This window comes from Thalia democratica, chromosome 2 (assembly GCF_965202585.1).
Source record: "Thalia democratica chromosome 2, ktThaDemo2.hap1.1, whole genome shotgun sequence".
Classification (NCBI taxonomy): Eukaryota; Metazoa; Chordata; class Thaliacea; order Salpida; family Salpidae; genus Thalia; species Thalia democratica.
Window position 1 is genome coordinate 71,214,140 of NC_139166.1, and position 24,543 is coordinate 71,238,682.

At 29.7% G+C, this 24,543-nt stretch overlaps 1 protein-coding gene across 2 annotated transcripts; it reads left to right on the top strand.

Annotated features, from left to right (window-relative positions):
• Positions 1-377: 377 nt before the first annotated feature.
• LOC145829491 (eukaryotic translation initiation factor 3 subunit C-like) lies at positions 378-22,716 on the top strand. Of its 2 annotated transcripts, XM_082937303.1 has the most exons (19): positions 378-565; positions 725-961; positions 1,310-1,448; positions 1,826-2,029; positions 2,334-2,428; positions 2,733-2,933; positions 3,569-3,781; positions 4,392-4,472; positions 4,930-5,043; positions 5,425-5,535; positions 6,089-6,282; positions 7,100-7,247; positions 7,653-7,762; positions 8,791-8,962; positions 10,742-10,878; positions 11,358-11,563; positions 13,221-13,309; positions 16,311-16,334; positions 22,312-22,716. In XM_082937303.1, the coding sequence occupies exons 1-19, from the start codon at positions 398-400 to the stop codon at positions 22,441-22,443; spliced, it is 2,775 nt and encodes a 924-aa protein (XP_082793429.1). In that variant the 5' UTR covers positions 378-397; the 3' UTR covers positions 22,444-22,716. The 2 variants fall into 2 exon arrangements, with proteins under 2 accessions (XP_082793429.1, XP_082793431.1); XM_082937305.1 differs by lacking the exon at positions 16,311-16,334.
• Positions 22,717-24,543: the final 1,827 nt, after the last annotated feature.

Genomic DNA, 24,543 nt, shown 5'->3' on the forward strand with positions numbered 1-24,543 from the left:
AGCAGCTTATTCCTAACCCCTTTTAAGCTGTTTGACGTTTTATATATTTTCTTTAAATTTTAATTGAGCCTTATGATTTTGAATTTTTATACATTTGTTTTCATAAATAGTTAGAAAGCTACATATATAGAAATTTTCATAATTTTACAAAGACTCAAGCAGCTTTTAAGCCAAGCATTTGTTGTTAAAAATATTAAATTTAACCTGATACATTTGTTTTCAGGAATATTAAATTCATATATAGAAAATATCAAAGTTCTACAGAAACTCAATAAAATAAATTATACGCTTTAGGTCAAATCATGCTCAATCTTGTTAAATGTTTAATAATATAATTATTTAAATTTAACCTAATTAATACATTCGTTTTCAGGAATAGTTAATTTATATATAGAAAATGTCAAAGTTCTACAGAGACTCAAGCAGCGGGTCGGACTCCGACACAAGTTCCGACTCATCAGCTTACAACCAGCCGATCAAGCAAAACAAGAAGAAGGCCTTCGAGAGACTCACTGATGACGAAGAGGATTTCGTGAAAAGAAAAGTACAGTCGCCTAAGGATAAGGTTGGAATAGTTAATTGTTTGAATTAAACTAGTAGAAAAAAAGAAGATCCAATTAATCTAATAATAGTTAGAAGTTAAATGATATCTATATAAATAATTAATATTTGCTGCTCTAAACTCATGTAAATCTAAAGAATTATTTTTTTAACACACAAACAGGCAAACGACGCGCTGCAGGCATGCATCAAGCAGGTGGAGAACGCCAAGAAGATCAACGACTTCAGCAAGATGTCGGACAACTTCAACCAGCTGCTGAAGACGTGGAAGGACAAGGCGAGCCTGTTCAAGCAGGACGGCCCGCCCAAGTTCTTCCTGAGGGCGCTGGTGGCGGTGGACCAGCTGGTCAGCAGCATCACCAAGGCCCTGCAGAAGAAGTTGAGCAAGACCAACAGCAAGGTGGGTGTTTGGGATAATTAAAAAAGATATATTTAAAGATCAAAGTAAATATTTTTTTTATTAAATTAATTATCAAGATAATAGGTAGACAAACATCAATATTTTCATTGATACTGTTTACCAGATACTTTGACTGACAAATCAGTTTCTTGCAATTTCCCATCAAAAAAGTTATGTAAAATAATTTACAGAACAATTTAGAAAAAAAGTTTGATAACATTTATTAAAATAATTTATATTTCTTTACTTAAAAAGGACTCCAAACGATTTTGAGGAGTATCAAGGCGAACATTTAAAAGAACTATAATAAATTTAAAGCAATAAAAAACTTATTTGTATAAATTCCAGGGATACAACACGATCAAGAGGAGCATCAAGGCCACCATGGTGGAATTCGAAAAAGACATCGAAGCTCTCAAGGACGCTCCCTCCGATAACGAGAGCGACAGTGGAAGCTCAGATTCCGATGTTTCGGTAGCACCTAAAGGTTAAAAAAATGATTGTGAAATATATAACTTATCATTTAAGTTTTTTCTTTTTTCAAGTGTTATTTAATATTTTTCAATTAAGTGGAAGGTCAGATTTTGATGCATCAGAAGCGCCTAAAGGTATAAATGTTTAGCATTTAAATAAAGTAGTAAACACAATTGAAACTTAGTTTGGCTGTTAACTTTACTGCCTTTTTATTTTGATCCCTCTTTATTTTGATGCCTCTTTATTCCGAAAGTTATTCGATTTAGTATATTGATATTTGTTTAAAGTTTTATAACGAGTTTTATTTTTATCTAATTAACAGCCAACAAGCAAGCAGATTTATAAAGTTTAAATACTAAATGAAGCATTAAAATAAGTTCTTCTCTTTAGCAACCAAGAAGGTAGCAGCAGCAGCCAGCTCATCCTCCGGTTCCGATTCGTCCGACGATTCGAGCGACGACAGCTCTTCTGACAGCGAGCCAGTTGCGAAGAAACCTGCCGGCAAGCAGGCGCAGAAGTACGATACCGACAGCGATTTCAGCGACTGGCCGAGTTCGAGTGACGAAGACTCGGACTCTGATATTGGCGACGAAGGTTTGATGTTGCTTTTATTTTTATAAAAAAATTATTTTGACGCATGATCGTTATATTCTGTTTACATAAAATAAAACAGATTTATTTGAAATAAACTAGTACAACTATTGCAATTATTGTTTTACAGTTGACTTTAATCTCAATTGTTCATAATTTATGGCTTTATATGCAAGAAACAAAAATATACAAGGTAGTTTTTGATTTGATATTTAAATATGACGCTCGCCTCTGCTCGCTGACCTTAAAAAGTTTTGAGTGAAATCTTCCGTGAGTTTTCTAAATTTTTTCAAATTAAATTTTCCAGGGTTCCAGTACGACCACACCTACTTTTTGAAGAAGAACACCGTGCCTGAAGCCAAGGAGAAAAAGAAGAGGGACAAGAAGCCCAAGGAACAAAAGGTAATTTTTTTAATTATTATTTGTAATTTAAATAAACATACAGTGTTGAGTAGTTGTTTCAATTTGATATTATAACAAAAAACAACTTGTATTGTTTATCAACTTTAAAAAGAAATCTTACTTGCTGTCATGAAAAATAAACTTACAATAAAACTATAAGACATAAACTATCAACGTAAACAAGTCAAAAATAAAAGATTATTACTTGATTAACTATAGTTACGCCTATAAAAATTAATAAGAACAATTTGATACCTGGTCTATAAACTTGATTTATGTTAATAAAGACAATGTCTCCGACCAGGTGAAGGCAGCGAAGGACGAAGGCTGGTCGCAGGTGACGGCCAAGGGCAAGGTGAAGCAGTCCATGTTCGAGAAGGGCACCGACGTGACGCACGCGGTGGCGGTGAAGAAGCTGAACGAGATCAAGATGAGCAGGGGCAAGAGGAGCACGCTCAGGAGCGACATCGTGGATCAGCTGAACGAACTGAAGGGCATCTGTCAGGTTAACACTTGTTTGTTTTAATTAATTGATTTGATAGTTTTCGTATCGTGGATCAGCTGAACGAACTGAAGGGTGTCACGTTGGTAGTAGAAGTTAAAATACTTTATTTTTTGCTGATTCAAATAATTTTAAATTTTTTTATATAAAGTTTTGTATATTTTTCTCAAATTGTCTTTACCAGTTCATGAAAATCTTTGAAAACTAACATGGAAAATATAACATGAAAATGAATCAAAATATGTATCGTATAATATTCTTAATTGGTAAAAATCCATATTGATAAATCCCTACTCTTGAAAAATAAAACTTGAGAGAATCTCTTCTAGAAAGTAGATTAGACAAAATCATCTATCTACCATAGCAAACATGCTAGTAAAACTTTATAAAACTATTTATCAAATTATAAGTAAAAATAAAAAAATCTTAAGAAGAGCAATTCTAAAAATTAGATTTGACAAAATTGTTTATTTGCGATAACAGACTTGTTAACAAAATATAATAATGTTTCTATAAAACTATTTCTTTCTGCAGGGAAACAACTTGGGAGTGGCGATGTACAAAACATAAAAAATTTTAATAGGTTTTTTAATATAAATAACTATATTAAAAAAAAAAAAAAAAAAAAAACTTATTAGGAAAACAACCTGGGAGTGGCGATGGACATCCGCATCGTCACGGACCTGATCGAGTGCAGCTTCGACTACAACAACAAGATCCTGGACTGCATGAAGCTGGACGGGTGGAAGGAGAACATGGAGCTGATATCGAGCTACCTTCAACAGCTGCTGGAAAACACCCACGTCGCGGTCGACCTGCGCCTTCCCAGGGAGGAAGACAACGTTTCCAAGGTTTGATTGGTTTAATAAAAAAAATTAAATGAAGTCTCTAATGAAAGTTCACAACTTGGAGGTAAACTAATTTTTCAAGTGTAATTGGAGTTAATTAGCTTCTAGTTTTTTCAAGGTTTGATTATGTTAAATTTACTTAAAAAAGCATAATTAGTGTAAAAATGTAATTGATGAATTAATAAAAGTTGAAAAATTTGATATCGATGAAAAAAAACTTAATTAAAACATTTAATAATGATCTTGAACTAACTAACCAACTAAAAAGTTTATAAAGTTAATAGCTTTTCATATGTAATGTTAACACTGTAAAAAACTTTTTTTTTTCTCACCCTGAACCTTCAATCAAACTATGTCTGTAATAATTTAATGTTAGTCACCTTTTGGTTTTGTTTTAACTTACAATAACTTTACAACCCACATAGACTGTTTAACAATAAAAATTAACCTCTAAGTTTGAAATAAACCAACAATTTTAACTAAGTTATTTTTTACTAAAATAAAGTCGTACTTTTTTTTATGATCCTTTACAAGTATTACAAGTTTTGTATCGAGTGTTTACCTGTTTAACAAATATTAAACTTATATTAATGTAATTTTCTCAATACTTTAGGAAGATCAAGGTCTCCGAGTTAGTGGCGACGTCGTGTCTTCAGTTGAGCGTCTCGACTTGGAATTTATTAAAATTCTTCAGGTATTAATTTAAATATTTCACAAGTGATAAACATAAGTACAATATTTTAATTACTTTTAGAAAACAGATTAGAAAATTAATTGACTTTATTCTCGACTTGGAATTTGTTAAAATTCTTCAGGTTTTAATTTAAATATTTCACAAATGATAAAAATAAGTACAATATTTTAACTACGTTTAGAAAACAGATTAGAAAATTAATTGACTTTATTCTCGACTTGGAGTTTACTAAAATTCTTTAGGTATTTGTTGACTGCTATCGATAAAACTTGAATAAAATAACTCTAATTATCTAAACAACTGGCTTTAAGTTTTTATCTCAACTTATCTTCTTTTTTGTCAAGTATAATGTTTTAGTAGCTATTAAACGCCGCTTTATATCCAACAACGAATAAAAATAATAATTGAATAAGCATTAATTTTCTCAAACCTCCAACTTCACATATTGTTTACACAGAACGCTGACGCCCACTCGACCGACTACTTGGATTATTTGAGGCACGAGCCAAAATTGCTGGATGTGATAGACTTGCTGATCAAGTACTGCGAAAACACCAACAAGGACCCTCAGGTGAGAACTTTCGGATAATTAAAATTTAAAGGTTCAGGTGACAAAATGTTTGTTTTCTAGTTGCAAATGATTAATTCAAAATGAATATTAAAAATTATGTGTAATAGTTAAAATAAATGATTAATGTTAAGATTAAGTTGAAGTTTTAACTGACATCAATTATCAAAGTAGTTGTATAGATTAAAAACTGTTTAAGTAAAATGTTTAGTTAAATAGAATTTATTGGTTATGCTAGATAATTTTAAAGTTCTTTTGATTTAATAACAGTTTAATAAGTAATTAAAGTGATGACTTATTTTTTTTACCAACAACAAAACAACTTTAAAACGACAATTTTTTTTCTGCAAGACTCACACGTTTAAAATCTGTATTTTTCAACAGTACGTTTGCCGCGCTTACATACTGAAAGTGCAATACATGTACTACAAGTACAACGCCCAAAATGACGAGAGCGCCAAAACGCTGGCCGCACTCTGCAATTACATCTACCAGGTACGTGTTTTTATCAGTTAATAAAATAAAATTTTATTTGATTGTTTATCGCACCAAAACGCTGGCCACACTCTGCAATTACATCTACCAGGTATGAAGTTATAAAAATTATTAAAAAGATAAATTATATTTAATTGTTTTTTTGTTCCAAAACGCTGGCCGCACTCTGCAATTGCATCTACCAGGTATGAACTAATTGATTTTTATTTGTTTTAAAAATAAAGTATATTTAATTTTTTTTTGTTCTTAAACACTGGCCACACTCTGAAATTGCAGGTACGAGTTTTTATTAGTTAGTTCTATTAAAGATAGATCATAAGTTAAATAAGCACATAAACTTGTCACTGTGTATGTCAGGAATTAAATTGTTGCTATTGAAAAATTTTGTTAAAAAATTGAAATGCATGAAATTTTTTATTTTATATTCCTACATTCGCGAACAGAACGACATATCAGCGCAGCTTCGCACCAAGGCCATTACGTTCCATTAATTATTATTTATCTAGAACTTAACTGTAATTATACATTATATAATAAGTCGTCTTCCGAACAGAACGACATATCAGCGCAGCTTCGCACCAGGGCCATCCTGTTCCAGATATACAACCACTGCCTGCACGACGAGTGGTACCTGGCCAGGGACCTGATGCTCATGTCCCACTTGCAGGAGACGATCAACAACGCCGACATCCCCACCATGATCATTTTCAACAGGACCATGGTGCAGCTCGGACTGTGCGCTTTCAGGTGAAAGTTATATATATGTAACATAATGACAATTTTTAGATAGTTTATTAGCAAAGTTCGATTTAAAAAAATTATATTTAAAAAAGTTCTCGCAGCTCGGACTCTGCGCTTTCAGGTGAAAATTAAACATATATATATAACATAAAGACAGTTTTTTTTTGTCTTTATGAAACATATGTTCTGGAATTTTTTAAACCGCATTTTACTCATAAATTACATATATATTAATATATATGAAAAATATTAATATAATAATAATAATATGAAAGGTGAAAATAAAATATATGTAATTTATAAGTAAAATGCGGGTTGAAAAATTATTAGATAAGTGGGATTTTAAAAGTTCGAGAAAAGTTGAAGACAATTTTTTTTGTTGTCTTTATGAAACATATCTTCTGGAATTTTTAAAATTGCATTTTCCTAATTAATTATTTAAACCCTTAAAGTGGGCTCTGTAGAAAGTGATGAAAAATGTATATGTTAGCATAGGTACTGCTCAATGTACTGAGAGCTTAATTTTAATTGTAGGTTTTCATGTATGGTAAATTATTTACAAAAATGGCTGTAATAAATTTGATTTATGAATTCTGTTTTCCCAGTGAGTTTGCCTAAAATTATTTATATAGATTCAATTAGCTACAAGTGTTTTTTAAAACACTCAGTGGCTGCTTCAATGCTCAATAATATAGTTGTCACTAAGCTAATTATGGAGTTTGCTCTGTGTACTTTTAGCTACATTAACATATTGAACACAATCAATAGCAAACCTTGTACATTTGCTTCAAAGTAAAAACTTTTTTCATATAACGAATTTCAGACTGGGACTTGTCAGCGACGCCCACTCCACTCTGGTGGACGTTCAATCGACGGGCAAGGCGAAGGAGCTGTTGGCGCAAGGTCTGTTGATGCAGAGGAACGGTGAGAGGATCAGCCCAGAACAGGAGAGAAGGGAAAAGCAGAGACAGGTGGGGTGAAATAGTTAAACACTTAAAGAAATTTATCTTAATGATATAACGTCATGATGATGTTACTTGATAATATAATTCTCTAGGTGTTTTCATTGTGTAAAGTTCACAAGACATGTTTCGTTTATTGTTTTTGTTAATTTTTTTAGTTTAGTCTCAACAGCTGATGCAGTTACTTACTCTCCAACCCCTTTTAAGTTATCTATAGTAATGTTCAAATGATAGTTGAATAGTAATAAACTCAATGAACGATTGATAAATCGTTATTGCATGTTAACCCATGTAGTTTAAAATAATAAATAAAATATTTTTAAACACTAGGTACCCTTCCACATGCACATCAACTTGGAATTATTGGAATGTGTGTACTTAAATATAATAAATAAAATACAAATAAATTACTAGGTACCATTCCACATGCACATCAACTTGGAATTGTTGGAATGTGTGTACTTGGTTTCTGCCATGCTCCTTGAAATTCCTTACGTTGCTGCTCACGAATTCGACGCCAGAAGGTTTGTTGTATTTATTTTTTTTTAGTTATTTTGGTGTCTTAGTAATAAAATTTGTTTTTTCAATACAAGGGGTTTCATAAAGTTGTATCCACAATTACTATTTTTTTATAAAATCACATTAAGCCTCTATAAATCTGTAGAAACGAATAAAATTGTGTTCGTTTTAAAGATTGCTCACATGTGTAAATATATCAGTCTACCAAAACAAAATAAACTTAACACATAAAGTTCTCTTTAACTTTTTTGATTACCATTTCAATTTATTTGAAGACTATTAAAATTTGACATTAGAAGTTTAGTTTTTAAATTAAATTTATAAATTTATTTAAATATTAATAATATTTTTAAAATTCTTAAAATTTTATAAATATAGTTCCACAACTAATATATTTTTTTAATTTCTTTTAAATCCACTATTAGTAGTATAAACTTACAGAAACAAAAAAAAAGTGTTTGATCTTGAAAATACTCACATGAATAGTATCATATGAGTCTACAAAAACTATATAAAATTAACATAGAAAGTTTTCTTTATTTATTTTTGATCAATTTTATTCCATAAGTACAAATCTACAAAATTTAAAGACGTATGCTATCGAAGCAGTTTTATTTAATTTTGTAGCAGTTTTACAAAAATAATAAGTTTCAACATTAAAAAAACCATTAACATCTTTATCCTATTTCCATGTTATTCTACAAAACTGTACAAGCGAATAATATTAAAGCACCACCGGCTTTTATTATTTTTCAAACTCGCTACTCCCAACTTCTCCATACAAACTCAGCGTATACCTGACGTTTCATATAAGTTTCAAACAAGCATAAAACTGTAGAACCAACCATTTTTCATTTATTTTTTCCTCCCGACAGGCGCATGATATCGAAGCAGTTCCACCACCAACTTTTATTATTTATTTATTTTTCAAACTTGTCCCAACAGACGGATGACGTTTAATATAAGTTTCAAACAAGCTAGTTATAAAACTTTAGAACCAATAATTTTTCATTTAATTATTTCCTCCCGACAGGCGCATGATATCGAAGCAGTTCCACCACCAGCTGCGCGTCAGCGAGCGCTTGAGCCTGGTGGGGCCGCCGGACAACATGCGGGAGCACGTGGTCGCCGCCAGCAAGAAGCTCAAGATGGGCGACTTCCAGCGGTGCTTCGAGCTCGTCGTCAACGAGAAAATGAGGAACAAGGTATTGGTGTTTTTTTTATTTGCACAATTAAATTATACTTAAATGGTTTTTCACATTGAGTGGATATTCGCAAGATAAATATTTAAATAAGCTCTTTACATCCCAGTAAATTGAGCATTCTTTTTTAGTTAAGGCAAATAACTATTTACACAGCTATAAAATTTCACAGTAATTAGTAAAAATAAAGCTCAACTCACAGGACTTTTGGCTGATTAAGAGTTTAAGTTGTTTTTTAAAATAAATTTTAAAAGTTTTTTTAAATTCTTACCTGGAGCAGTCTTACAAAAATTATTTAGTTTAAATATGCCCTTGTAAAACGTACCTTTCAGACATTTTAAATGATAAAATCATTCTTAAGCTTTGTCCTTTATCGTCAACGAAAAAATGGGGAACAAGTATTGTGTTTCTAAATAAAATAATATCTGTGTATTTACACCAGGGTTTCCTAAACTTTTTTTCAAGTTGCGCTCATTGAAGAAATTGAAAAGGCTTTTGCCCCCTTTAAGAAAGCTACAATTTAAAACACCTAAAAATATTATTTTTTGCTCTTCATCTGCAACCGAAGAATATATAGTGTAAGTTTTAAAATTTTAAAAACCGCCCTCCTTTCGCCCCTTTTCTAAATACTGCCCCCCCCCCCCCCCCAACTTATTGAAATCGCTCCCAAGGGGGCAGTACGTACCGCCCACTTTAGGAAACCCTGATTTACAGCTTTTTCCACAAGACTTTTGGCTGATTAAGAGTTTAAATTACGATTTAAAATAAATTTTAATGTTTTTTTAAAATTCTAACCTGGAGCAGTCTTACAAAAATTATTTAGTTTTTTTATGCCCTTATAAAACATACCTTTCAGACATTTTAAATGATAAAATCATATTTAAGCTTTGTCCTTAATCGTCAACGAAAAAATGAGGAACAAGGTTGGTGTTTTTTAATTTACACATTTGTGATTGTGTATTTATATGCAGGGTTGCCACACACTCAGGGAAACTCAGGGCAGTTTTTTTTTACAAATTTCAGGGAAATTTAACGATTTTTTAAAAAATCTCAGAAGATTTTTTATAGATCTAGAATGAGGTTTAGTTAATCCATTTTCAATATTTTGTTTAAAAAAGTTAATTTTATCTATTTTTAAGTGCTTGTTTAGAAATTTTATAGCCTTGCGGCTAGTTCTTCAATATTCTTAGAATTAACATTGTAGTTTTTTAATAAATAATTTTTTTTAAGGATTTGAAAAAAACCCAGGGAAACTCAGGGAAGTTTCTGGTCACTCAGGGAAGATTTTTTGACTCAAAGAGTCGCAACTCTGTATATATCTTTATTCACAAGACTTTTGGCTGATTTAGAGTCTTAATTATGTCTTAAAATATAATACGTTTAAATTCTTACTAGAAGCAGTCTTACAAAAGTTGTTTAATTTTAATATGCCGTTGTAAAAACATACCTTTCAGATATTTTAGACGATAAAGGCATTTTTAAGCTTTGTCCTTTTTTATACACATTTATACTTTTTTGATATACACATTTATCAGTGTGTATTTATATAGCTTAAATTGAGTTTTAATTATTTTCAATCTTTTTACTAAACAGTGACTGTAATTGATTTAAGTTAAAACTTAGGATTGTTACTCAAAGGTGTGGAACTTGTTCCAGAAGACTTTTTTAGCTATTTTATCTCAACAAAAAACTCCACTCAATGTGAACTATCATCAGCTAAAACCATTTAGTTTTGTTTTCATTTATCAATTTTTTTCCAACCTGGTAAATATTCCTGCACAGGTATGGAATTTGTTCCACAAAAGCGAGGAGGTTATCGAAATGCTGAAGCAAAAGATCAAGGAGGCCGCTCTGAGGTGCTACATTTTCACCTACTCGCAATTCTACGACAATATGAGCCTTGAAGTTCTCAGCGAAAGGTTTTCAATTAAATTATTTTTGTTTAAATTATTATACATCTTCACCTACTCCCAATTCTATAATAATATGATCCTTGAAGTTCTTAGCGAAAGGTTTTTAAATAATTGTATGTATACATTAAATAATTAATTTAAAAAAATCAAAAGATCTTGTCTAAATCAATTATTACAAATGGTAATTGAATATGAAGAATGTAATTAATCAATGAACTCCAATACACTATCACCCAACCACATGTTCCTATTAAATTCTGGGGAATCCCACCGCGTAATTTCAAAGATGATAATAAAAATAGTAATGTTATAGTTAAAGTGATATGAATATAAATAAAATTCCCAATCAAACAGGTTTGAACTCAATAGTGAGAAATGCCACTGCGTAATTTAAATATGACAATAAATAAAATAGTAGTGATAATAAAACATACAATGATTAATATAATAAAATTTAAATAATTATAAATGAAAAAAATCATCAGGTTCGAACTCAACAGTGAGGAGTGCCACCGCGTAATTTCCAAGACGATAATTAACGAGGAGCTGGCGGCTTCGTGGGACGAGCCGTCCAGCTCGCTGGTGCTGCACAAAACCGACCCGTCGCGCATCCAGAACATGACGGTGCAGCTGGCGGAGAAGATCAACCAGATGGTCGACATGAACGAGAAAATACTGGAGTGGCGCGCAGGTACGGATTGTGTTTGTGTTTGTTTGTATTATTAAGTTTGTTATTATTTTAATTTCATAATTTATATTAATTCAATATATTCGGCGTGAACGAAAAAGTATTAGAGTTGCGCGCAGGTCAGGTTTAGATTGTTGTTATTTATTGTTATTTTGTTAGTAATTGTTTTTTAAACTAAGTTCGAAATAAAATAATGCTGGAATGGCGCGCAAGTATGATTCAAAGTAAACCAGGTTTAAAATCTTTTTTCAAAAAACAATCTGTTTGTCACACAATCATTTTTTATAGAAATGTTAATATTTATTTATGGCCATGGGGGGGTAAGCCATGTTTTTTACAAGTTGATCTTATTTTATAGAGTTGTTTCTAGGCTTTAAGATGCTTTTTATGGTTTTAAAAAATTCGAATTGCTTTTTGAGACATGACCAGTCTAAGTCATAATAAGTTCCCAATGGAAAAGGAAAACTAAAACAGCGAAAAAAGACGATTTTATTTAAAATCTATCTCCTCCTACATTTTTCAAGCAATCTTCTTCAAACTTTAACAGTCCAATGTTTATACAGTAACAAAAAAACGTTACTTGTGAATTAAAAAAATTTTAAGTATAAAAATATTTTTTTGAAAAAAACAAGACTTTTTTTAAATTTTTTTCATAAAATTTTTATTTTTTCAAATTGTTAAAATTCATAAGTAACGTTTTTTTCTTATAATGTAAGGAACATTTCCTACAATTTGAAGAAAATTGCTTGAAAATGAAGGAGGAGATAGATTTTTTGTGATTTTTAAAATTTCCAAGAAAATTGACCCCAAAAAATTTGTGGTCCATACGTTTGTACCGGAAACTTTTTACAAAAAATAAAATATCTCAAAGGTTAAATGACGTTTTTGAATTCTATAAAAACTAGCTTATAGTTTGTAATTAAAGCTAACATATAAAAGCCAAAGTTAATTTTTGTAAAAAAAAGTGTTTACCCCCCATGGCTTTGTCAGATTATTGTAAATTTGAAAAACAAACAGATCAAAAATTTAAATGTTTTATCCCCCGGATGGCGATCACTAACTTTAAAATGATCACTTTCAGTATTTACCGTTTGAGTGAATTAATTTGCAATTTGATTTTACATATTTTATTAATTAAATTGTTTTGTACACTCAAGTTGATTATATATATTTAATTAATTTATTTTGTTTTTAATCAATTTGTCTTGTACACTCAAGTTGCTTATATATATATATATTAATTTAATTTATTTTGTACATTCAAGTTGTTTTAACATATTTTATCTAGATTTACATATAAATTTAGAATAATTTAATTTGTTTTGTACATTCAAGTTGATTACATCTATTTCATTAATTTAATTGTTTTTTTGTATTCAAGTTTATTATATTTGATTCATTAGTTTAATTGTTTATTATATATTTTGTTTTTAATCAATTTGTTTTGTACACTCAAGTTTATTACATATTTTATTAATTTAATTTATTTTGTACATTCAAGTTGTTTTAACATATTTTATTTAGATTTACATATAAATTTAGAATAATTTAATTTGTTTTGTACATTCAAGTTGATTACATCTATTTCATTAATTTAATTGTTTATTATTTATTTTGTATTTAATTCAATTTATTTTGTACACTCAAGTTGATAATTCAGGCGGGTACCACCGCGGGGACAACAGCAACGTCAGGAGCTACAGGAACGACGGAAACCAGAGCGGGTACCCGAACCAGAGAAAGTACCAGGTATGTTGTTGATAAAAATAAATAGCATTTAAATAATTTCCTTGGAAAAAATAAGTTAAGACTAATTTCCCGGCAAAAGTTTATCAGTCATTCTTAAATAAGCTTTGAAAATACCAGGTATTTTTACAAATATGTTTATAGATAAAAATACTTAGCAGTATTAATAAAAAAAAAGTTAAACCAAGTATTTTGAAATTTTCTATATATATATTATTAGTATTTATTTATTTAATTATATAAAAACTATAATTCAAACAGCTGTTTCACACATTGAAATGTAAAATTTCATGTGATCTTCAGTGAGTTGTAGTTTATTATAATAGTGAACAGAAATTTCGATTTTAGAATTTTTTATAGTAATTATGACGTAGTAATGGTACAGTTTATTGTACGATTAGTTGAATTTGAAATACGCTGTAAATGTTATTCTATGCTTTTTAGGAAAGTTTAAAAAGGTTATTTTGGAAAAATGTTTTAAGCTATTAGAAAATTTTTTTAGGCTGTTGGGAAAAATGTTATAAAATGCTATAAAATACTCGTGTTTGCCGCTTCGATTTTATTTTGTTTTAATATTTAATTGGTTTTAATTTTGTTAAAAAAGTATTTTTGATAATGGATGCATATGTTTTGTCTTTCGCTTTTCTTGTTTAGTGTTACGTTCTTATCTGATTTTTCGATTTCTATTTTTTCTAAGTTACAAAGTTTGCAGCCGAATTTAGTATTGAATTTTAATTTTGTCCTGTTTAATATTTCCCATTTAATTTTGTAGTCAAAAAACAAAGAAAAAGAGACATAATATATTTCAACCCACCATTCAGTCTAAATATAAGTTCAAAAATAGGCAAAAAATTCTTAAACCTGATTACTACATCATTTGACGAAAACCACCCATTCCATAAAATATTCAACCGAAACACAATCAAAATATCTTACAGTTGCACAAATAATTTCAGAAGTAAAATAATAGCTCACAACAACAAAATATTAAACAAAAGCAATATAGACGATAAAAGCACCATAAAAGATAAACTTTGTAATTGCCGTAAAGAACCTTGCCCTTTAAATAACGAATGCCTAGTGTCAAATATAATTTATAAAGCAACAGTAACATCAAATAAAACAACAAAGCAGTATATAGGGTCGACAGGAAATACCTTTAAACAAAGATACAGAAACCACAAATCATCATTCAACAATATAACAAAAGACACACAACAGAACTAGCGAATTACATATGGAACTTAAAAGATAACAATACAGACTACAAAATTAAATGGGAAATATTAAACAGGACAAAATTAAAATTCAATACTAAATTCGGCTGCAAACTTTGTAACTTAGAAAAAATAGAAATCGAAAAATCAGATAAGAACGTAACACTAAACAAGAAAAGCGAAAGACAAAACATATGCATCCATTATCAAAAATACTTTTTTAACAAAATTAAAACCAATTAAATATTAAAACAAAATAAAATCGAAGCGGCAAACACGAGTATTTAGCATTTTATAACATTTTTCCCAACAGCCTAAAAAATTTTTCTAATAGCTTAAAACATTTTTCCAAAATAACCTTTTTAAACTTTCCTAAAAAGCATAGAATAACATTTACAGCGTATTTCAAATTCAACTAATCGTACAATAAACTGTACCATTACTACGTCATAATTACTATAAAAAATTCTAAAATCGAAATTTCTGTTCACTATTATAATAAACTACAACTCACTGAAGATCACATGAAATTTTACATTTCAATGTGTGAAACAGCTGTTTGAATTATAGTTTTTATATAATTAAATAAATAAATATTAAGCTCCAATTTGATTTGTCGAGCACTATCGATCAGAACTTTGTATAAAACCTTTAATATATATTATTAGTATATATACCAGGTATGTTGTTAGTTGATAAAAATAAATAGTATTGATAAAAATAAAGCATTTAAATATTTTCCTCGGAAAAAATAAGTTAAGACTAAATCCCCAGCAAAAGTTGATAGTATATCTGTCATTCTTAAATAAACTTTGGAAATACCAGATGTTATTACTTTGATTACTAAAAATAATTAGTAGTGTTCATTAAAAAAAAGTTAAACCAGGTATTTTGAAATTTTGTTTAAAAAAAGTAATTTTGTTAAGAACAAATAAATTAAGACTTATTTCTTATTTAAAGTTTATAGATTATCAGTTACTAGAATCACAGAAAGTACCAGGTATATTATTAGTTGATAAAAATAAATAGTATTAATAAAAATTAAGCAGGTGTTTTTACGACTATGTTTATAGATAAAAATAGTTAGCAGTATTAATAAAAGAAAATAAAACATGTTTTTTAAAGTTTTCTTTGAAAAAAAAAACAATAAGTAAATTAAGACTTATTCCCCAGCAAAAGCTGATAGTTTATCAGTAACTCTTGAATAGACTTTGAAAACCACCAAGTATTTTAACGACTGTAGTATTATTAAAAGTAAAAATAATTAGTAGTGTTAAAAAAACTTGTTTTTTGAAATTTTCTTAGGAACATTTTTTAAAGAACAAATAAACTAAGACTTATTTCCCATTCAAAATTGATAGTTCATCAGTCACTCTTAAATAATCTTTGGAAATACCTGGTATTTTATAAACATAGTTTCGTTGATAAATAAAAATAATCAATAGTAAAACTATTTATGAAAAAAAAAGTTTTATTTTGATGTGTTGTCCATTCAAAATTGTTAGATTTAACTTTAAATTATTAAAAAAATAACTATTTAATTAAAAAAAAATTATTAACAATTCTGCGCGATTAATGTTTCCACATTCAAACTTAATTTGAAAACTTTTTGTAACTAGTTAGTTTTGTAAGATCGTAAAAATCAACTTGGGAAAGTATTGTAGTTTTTTAAATTTTAGAGTTTACATATACATAAAATATTATAAAATATTTAAATTCCATACTAATCGATTATTATAATAATATATTTTTGTTCGTTTTTATTAAATCTCCAACAACTTATTCAGAACCAGAGAAGTTATTACGGGCAGGTATGAACTAGTTTTAATGTAATGTGGCATGCAAAAAGTTTACAGTAAGTCCTCGCTAAACCGTCACTAATTATCCGGAAAGTATTTATCCGGACTTTTAATTATCCAGACGGTTTTAGCAGGGATTTACTGTAAGTATATATGTAAAGAACGTAATCCTGTAGTCTTCTGTAAAAATGTAGATCTTTTACCTTGTATATCTCTTTACTAACACATTTAAAATGTACTAATGATTTTAAAAGGTGTTTAGTTTTTGAATTTAGAATTTTTACTCGATCGTTTAGGAAAAGCTTAATGTTAGATAAGGTTAATAATTTTATTCAAAATGCTGTATTTTACACAAATACAATTAGAACTTTTAAATTAAAACTTATAATTATAAAATTCAGAGGGCATGTGATGGTTGGCATCGTGCATCGAGCCTCATAGTTAGTTCATAAATATATAGAATCAGCACTTTATTTTAAAAAATGTTCAGTTAGTTTCACACGTGTATTTGTTTTAAAGAGTTTATTTTGAGTTTTTATTTTTAGAACCAAGGGTTTGACTTGTGAAGTTTCCGGCTTATAATAATGCTGTTTTTTAAATAAATGTTGTTGCATTATACTATTCATGGAAATAGGAAATAACTTTATTATGTATAAGCAACAGCATGTTTTATACTTAAATGTAAAATGTTTAGTCTTTAAATTGAAAAAATAAAAGTAAACTTTTCTGGCAGTGTATTGTTCTAAACTGCAACAAATTTTTTTTTTCAACACTCACTTTTGGTATTTAATTTTCTTTCTTTTACGCACTTTGATAAGCAGTTTTTGTTTCAGTTGGCACGCTTGCACCTTTTTATATTTAAATTAGTTTTATAAGGCTTGTAAGGTCAAAGTATATATATTTGGTTGTTATGTATTTGTACACTGCTTGTTTTTGTTGTTATGTAAAAGTTAGTGGAATGTTAATGGGTACAGTTTTAATTCTAAGCTAAAGCAGTGACGAGTTAGAACTAAGAAGTTTTTCTTTTGAAACAAAACCAACATGCGTTAAAATTTCAAAAGCATATGATAAAGTTTTACTATTTCAGTAGTTATTAGTATTTTCAGTAACAAATGTCTTGTTAATTCCATGTTTCAAATTTATCTAATTTGAAAACCCAAGCTGTTTTATATATTTCCAATTATAAATTGCAAAGCTTTTCAAGGTGGTCACAAAAGTTATATATTATATTTTTTTTGCATGCTCTAAATACTCAACATACTTGAAACTTGACCAAATTATCAAGAGTAAACATATATAGTTTTACACACGGCGTCACATTGCATCTTTGTTGTTTTATACAAGTTTTTAATATTTTAAAGTATCATTATGATGATAAACAACTAACCGTGTGAAATTTTCAATTCCAAATAAAATCGTTTAAATTTAAATATAAAAACTTGCATCACAACACAACTGTCCTTAAATTGTTAATTTTGGGTGCAAAGGAATTTACAACCGCTGAAAAAGCTTTGAAACTTGTACAGAACAAAGAAAATACTTTAAAAGCAGAAGTACCTTAAAATAAATAAAAACATCTTAGTCCCTCACTACACCGTTGTACATTTAAAAACAGTTTTTTTTTTTTTTAAATAGTAGTAGTATTTTGTTGAATTACTTGCCGGTGATCTTTATAAACTTATCGTGACAGCTAACCTCCATTTAATCAAAACATTTCAAACTTTAGAAAAATATTTCAACTAACAATTATAAATAACGAGCAACCTCAAATGATATATTGACAAAAGTTACTCAATTAGTTCCAAATTTTAAAAATATAGTTTTCACTTTTTTTTTTAATTGTCAGAAAAAAACATTGGTGTTCACTATTTCATCAAAATAATTAAAAGCTAACCTCTAAGCACCCTTGAAATTTATGTTTTATAAATAAAAAGTTTATACCAAAGAACAAGAATCTTCACTTAATTACTAACTACTAGTAAAATATAACTTAACAGAATGTTATATTTAGTTTTTTTAAATAATCATTTATGTTTATATTTATTAACCATAAATTTTTATAAATAAAACAATGACATAATAATTTATTTTTCGACAGTTGACTTAAAAGTTTTATTAAAGAACCACAACTCAAATTTTTTTAAATAAAAATGTGTATATAGGTCTGACTTATACCTACAAACAATTTTTTTGTTTTTTGAAAAAGTATCTATTAAAAAAATAAAAAAATTACTATGTTTTAAAACTTATTTTAGCTTTATGTTCAAAAATATATAAAAATTAAAAAAAAAAGTGTTAGTAGGTGTTAGTTAGACCCACATACGTTTTTTTTATTTTTCCTAAGTGCGTATCACTTTTTGGCCCTTAAAACTATTTTAAAGAGTTTGAATTGTCGGAATTTGAATGTTCGTGTACCCTAATAAAACATAGAGTTTGATTGATAAAAGGGTTGCCAAAAAACTTGAAAACCTGAAAAAACCTAGTATTTGACAGTTTAGGCCAGTGCTTCTGAAATGGGGTTCCGCGGAACCCTAGGGTTCCGCGACGCCTCTCAGGGGTTCCGCGAAGCCTTTCGAAATTTAAAAAAGAAATTTGAAAGAAAAAAACATAAATCATAAAACTTCAAAAAAAATGGAACACATAAAATGGAAAACATATAAAATAATAGCATTCATTGATCTGCTTAGTGTGTATCTAGCGGTAGGACTTTTAATTGGTATTAATTATGAATAGGTGTCATGGTTGCGCAAATTTTTGCAAATTTTTCGAATTTCTATTTTTAATGAAGTCATGAAAATACTGGTATTATCACTAAAGCAAACAATGTAAGAGCAATCAAAACAAATTCTAAATGTTTACACAATAAAACTAAATAAAAATCTTTATCAGAAACTTATTTCTGGTAAACGTAAAATTAGAAAGTTTAATGATGAGTATTTGCAGTATGGTTTTGTGGTGATTGAAAGTGGAGGAGAACAGAAAAGCCAATGTGTTGAGGTTGGTTGCAACAGATTGGCAAATTCATCATTAGCACCAGCAAAATTGAGAAGGCACCAAGATGCATACCATAAAGACAGTAAGTCTAAAAAGATGGACTATTTTAAAAAGAAGGGCTTTATTCTTGCAAAAGAATGCTTTGAAATCATCCATTTACCCTTCCACCTCAATTTTAAAGGCAAGTTACAAGGGAGCATTGAGAATTGGGATATGCAAGAAGGCTTTCACTATTGCTAAGGAGTTTTACCTTCCTTTCACTATTGATCTGTGCGAGGAGGTTGCATCAAAAGCAGTAACTTAGAACAATTCCTCTGTCTAATGAAAACATCCAATCCAGGGTCATGGAGATGGTTAGTGATACAGAGGATCAACTACTGTAGAAATTAAAAGCCAGTCTATTTTATGCTGTGCAACTAAACGAGTAAGCGGCAAAGCCTTGTTACTCGTTTTTGTTAGATATTGTGGGCAGGAAGGATTCAACGAAGATATATTATTTTGTGGAGAATTACCCACAAAAACAACTTCTGTTGAAATAATGAAATGTGTTGAAAATTATTCATCAGCAAGGGTTTAGAGTGGAATAAATGTGTCGGCATTTGTACTGACGGTGCAGCGATTATGACTGGGTCCAAAAATGGTTTAGTGAGGAAAATGAAGGATAAAGCAGTTGAAGCTAAATGAATACATTGTTTTTTACATAAAAAAAATTGGGCAACAAAACATTTTCCTTCGTGTTTACAAGAAGTCCTCTCAGCGTCGATTAAAACTTTTAATTTTATAAAGAAAAGTGACACAAAGGCCAGATGTTTCAAAGACCTATGTGAAAGTTTAGATGCTGACCATCTGTGACTTCTTTATCACAACGAAGTTTGCTGGCTGTCGAACGGGCGGACACTGGTTCGTCTCGTTGAATTAAAGAAGCAGGTGTTCACCTTTCTTAAAGATGAAGGCTCATAATTAGTGAAGTTCTTTAAAGATGATGTTTTTTTGGCCAGGCTAGCTTATCTCACCGATATTTTCGAAGAATTGAACGCTTTGAACTTAAGCATGCAAGGGAAGCAAAGTTCCATTTTGTCATGACAGACAAGATTGAGGCGTTTGAAAATATAATTAACTTTTGGAAGAAAAAAGTTAGCAATGGTAATCTTGCGATGTTTTACCGGTTGAATGAGGGCCATGAAAAATGCATAGAATTCAACTTCTCTGACGAAATATACAACTACCTTGATCTTTTGTCTATAAAGTTTCAACATTATTTTCCTGAAGATGTTCGCATAGGAAATTTCTGGATTTTGAATCCTTTTGTGTGTGATATTGCTTCAGAAGAAAAGAATCTTCTACAGATACAGAAAACGAATTGCTGCAACTATATGAAGATAGCAATTTAAATTTGAGTTTCAAAGGGAAGGAGCTTTTAGATTTTTGGATATGTGCTATTTCAGAGTACCCCGTCTTAGCAAAGCGTGCAGTAAAATTTCTTTTACCATTCACCACCACTTATCTTTGCGAGTCCGGCTTTTCGCATGTAACAAACATTAAAACGAAGCAAAGGAACTGTATGCTGATTCCAACCTTATCTGCATGTCTCCGTCTCAGTCTATCCAAAATCCAGCCGCGCATTGACATACTTCTTGCTAAAAGACAAGTTCAAGTTTCGCACTTAATGCTTTTTTATTTATTTTTCGTTAGGTATCTTTCCCGTTAATTACAGTAATCTGTGAATTCGACATGTTAATTTCGTTATTGATTGTAGCTCTCATTTTGTTTTTAATATGCAAGGAAAGATTTTTATGACGTTGCGATTAATGATGTTTGTTTTCGTTTATTTATTAAAGAATCATAAAATACCTATTGCCTCTGGCGCACTTTGAGTTTGACTCGACTTAATACTATTACAATTGGTATGATTTCTAACAATGATATAGTTTTGCTAAAAAAATCGTTTTTCACTGAAAATCTTTTGTTTTTTGTAGGAAATATTTTATTAAATATTTTATGTAAAATTAAATTAGGGGTTCCGCGGAAAAGTTGAACTTTGGAAAAGGGTTCCGCAACTAGAAAAAGGTTCAGAAGCACTGGTTTAGGCAAAAAAACCTGGAAATTTGAACAAAATCACTAAAAAAGACCTGGAATTTAAATTAATTTTTACATGTAAGTAGAAAAATTTTGATTTGACACAAAAAAATACCATATAGATAAAACCTTTTTGTCATCATCAAATTTTTGTTATTATAAAACACATTTAAAGTAGCTTTAAGATATCTTTCCAATGTTTTTATACCATTTACATAGTTTTTTACTTTAAACTTAATTTTTAGCTAAAAATAGACGCAAAAATGTGTACAAATAAAAACCTGGAAAAAGTTTTGAAAACCACGAAAAAATTTTCCAAAAACATTTGCCAACCCTGATAAGACTTACATTGAAAAGAAAAAAACTTGACAAATTAACAGACAAAAAAGAGGTTCTTGTCAGACGACAGAAACCATTAATAAAAAATTAACTATTAAATAATACCTCAGTTTTTGATATAATATTAATAAACAAGCGAAAGAGAGGTTATCAATAACAGTTTCTTTAATTAAAAATAATACTAAATATTAAATAAAGTATTTTTTTGATTAACAAAACGGGCTAATAAATGAGGTTATAAATTTTTAGTTATTTGAAATAATACTAAACGTAAATAAAACTAAACAATTTGAAAAAACGAGTGGCAACCCTGAGAAAAACATTGGTGTTCACTATTTCATCAAAATAATTAAAAACTAACCTCTAAGCACCATTGAAATTTATGTTTTATAAATAAAAAGTTTATACCAAAAAAACAAGAATCTTCACTTAATAAGAATTAACTAATTTATTATGAAGAACTAAGAGGACTTTGACCGGAACTGAGCCTGCTTTAAAACACCTTGAAAGAATTCAATAATTGAACTAATTAATTTGAAAAACAAAAACAATAAAATAAAATATGATTGAAACTGAACAGGCGAACAAGAGGTTCCCGTCGGGCAACAGGAACCGCAACAACTCGTACAGCGACCAGCGCAGCAGGCAGGACAGGAGCTACGGCGGCCAAGCGGGAGGCAGGAACAACTACTACAGGAACAACAGGTACTAGAAAGTTCCTGCGAAGCGACAAAAAATTCCCGCGGAGCGTTCGGTTCCGCGCTTCGACTAGGACAATATCTATTTTTACTCGGTGTCTAATTTTTTTCTGAATTAATATAAATAAATATATATAGAAATGTTTTTTTGCGTTCGTTGTAGGCGATTGTTCGTTAGCACTTTCGACTTCGAGGTATTTTGCGTTGAGGATTTCAAGTACGAGCTCTACTTGTTCTTCGTGACCTTGTTCTTGAGATTCGCGCTTTGTAATAAACTCCATTTCAGCGTGTTATTGAATTGTCGTGTCTTTTGTTTGTAGTTTTTGATATTTAGGATTAACAATGTTGAATGTTTATGTAATTTTGATTTCTCAGTCTTGGCAAAAATAGCATAACATTCAATTTAAGCATATCAAAAACAGTTAACAACAAGTAAAAATACTAAACATATTAAGTTACCAATAGGAAAATCAAATAACTTAAACAAAACTATATAATTCTATTCTTTGTCTAACAAAAGCTTCAATAAATAAAACTATCTGATATGAAAGCACTTTTTCAATACCTTGATAGACTCCTATAAGACGGAGTTTCGCAAACTAAGCCAAGTATTCCCATTGAGGTCCATTTCAGAAATTTAAGGGGCAATGAGGTCATAAATTGAAAGTTACATTAGATATTCCGGAGTTAACGATGAAGAGCAAAAAAAAAAGTTTTAGGCGTTTTTAATGTTAGTTTTAAGAGTGATGAAGATATTATAAAAAATATTTACTTAATAATGAACTAAACCACACGACTAACAGCATCCGAGACAACCTACGACCGTTCTTGTTCTGTATAGTACTCATCAATCAATCATAGTCGGGAGAATACGCTATTGGAATCTTACCAAGCGGGCTTAAGTACAGAGTACTGAAGCGACCGTTTGTGGGTAAGTTGATGTTCGTAATAAATACTGGCTAAAACTGATCAGAGTTATAATATTACAATTAACTGACAATGTCTGTGACGTTGGGCTGTGAATGACTTAGCTATGTCAATTTATTCAACCCACAAAAGGTCGCTTCAGTACTTTGTACTTAAGCCCGCTTGGTATATCTCAACAGCGTATTCTCGCGGCTATGCCTGATTCATGAGTCCTAATTAGGACGAAAACGGTCGTAAGTTGTCTCAGTTGTTGTTGGTCGTGTGTTAAAGTTCATTATGTATTATTGAAGATGCGAAACATCTCAACTCTGTTAATGATGGCCGTAATAAATACTGGTTAAAAAAGAATATATTTAGGAAATTCAGGTGGCCACAAGCCGTAAAAGGGAGAGCCACAAGAACATTTTCGAAAATTACAATAGATATTCTGGAGTTGGTGATGAAGAACGAAAAAAAGGTCTCAAGCAGTTTTAATGGTAGTTTTTTTATAAATCTTGTTGGAGGGGGCTACAACCAGGGTTCGTGCGCGTCAGGCTAAATCATTTTTTTTTGAAAAAAGTTGAAAAACGTCAGGTTAAATCAGTTTTTTATTTAAAAATATGAGAATCTCAGTTTTTCTTAGTTCAAATGCTTCAAAATTTTTGATTGAAAAGAATTGAGAAATCTTTTTAAGATCAAATTAACATGTGAATTGATTTCCAAATAATGATTTAGTTAATTAAGACAAAATCAGTCAGTATTTGTAAAAATAAATGCTTAAAACCTTTTGTTGAATCTCTAAAAAAATTTTAAGAATCTTCATTATTTTGTTTCGACTAGATTATATACGTCATAATTATGAAAATTCATTAAAAAAAAACAGTTTAAACATTAGAGTTTAGTTCAACAACTTAGCTGTTTGTTTGAATTTCAATACTCGTGTAAGCGTTTCATTTTAAATTTTAATAAAACACGACAATGCACGTCGTTTGTTAAAAATCTTTTTGATTATAATGTTTTTACTTAGTGCTTAATTAAATTGAACAATTGTGTTTAGTAATATATATTAAATTTTTACACTAGTATTAGATATAACACTTATCACTGAATTTGTTATGTTAAGGGCATAAGGGGGTCAATCACCTTTTTCACAATTTAGTCTTATTTTATTGAATTGTAACTAAGCTATGATGAGCTGCTTTTTGCAG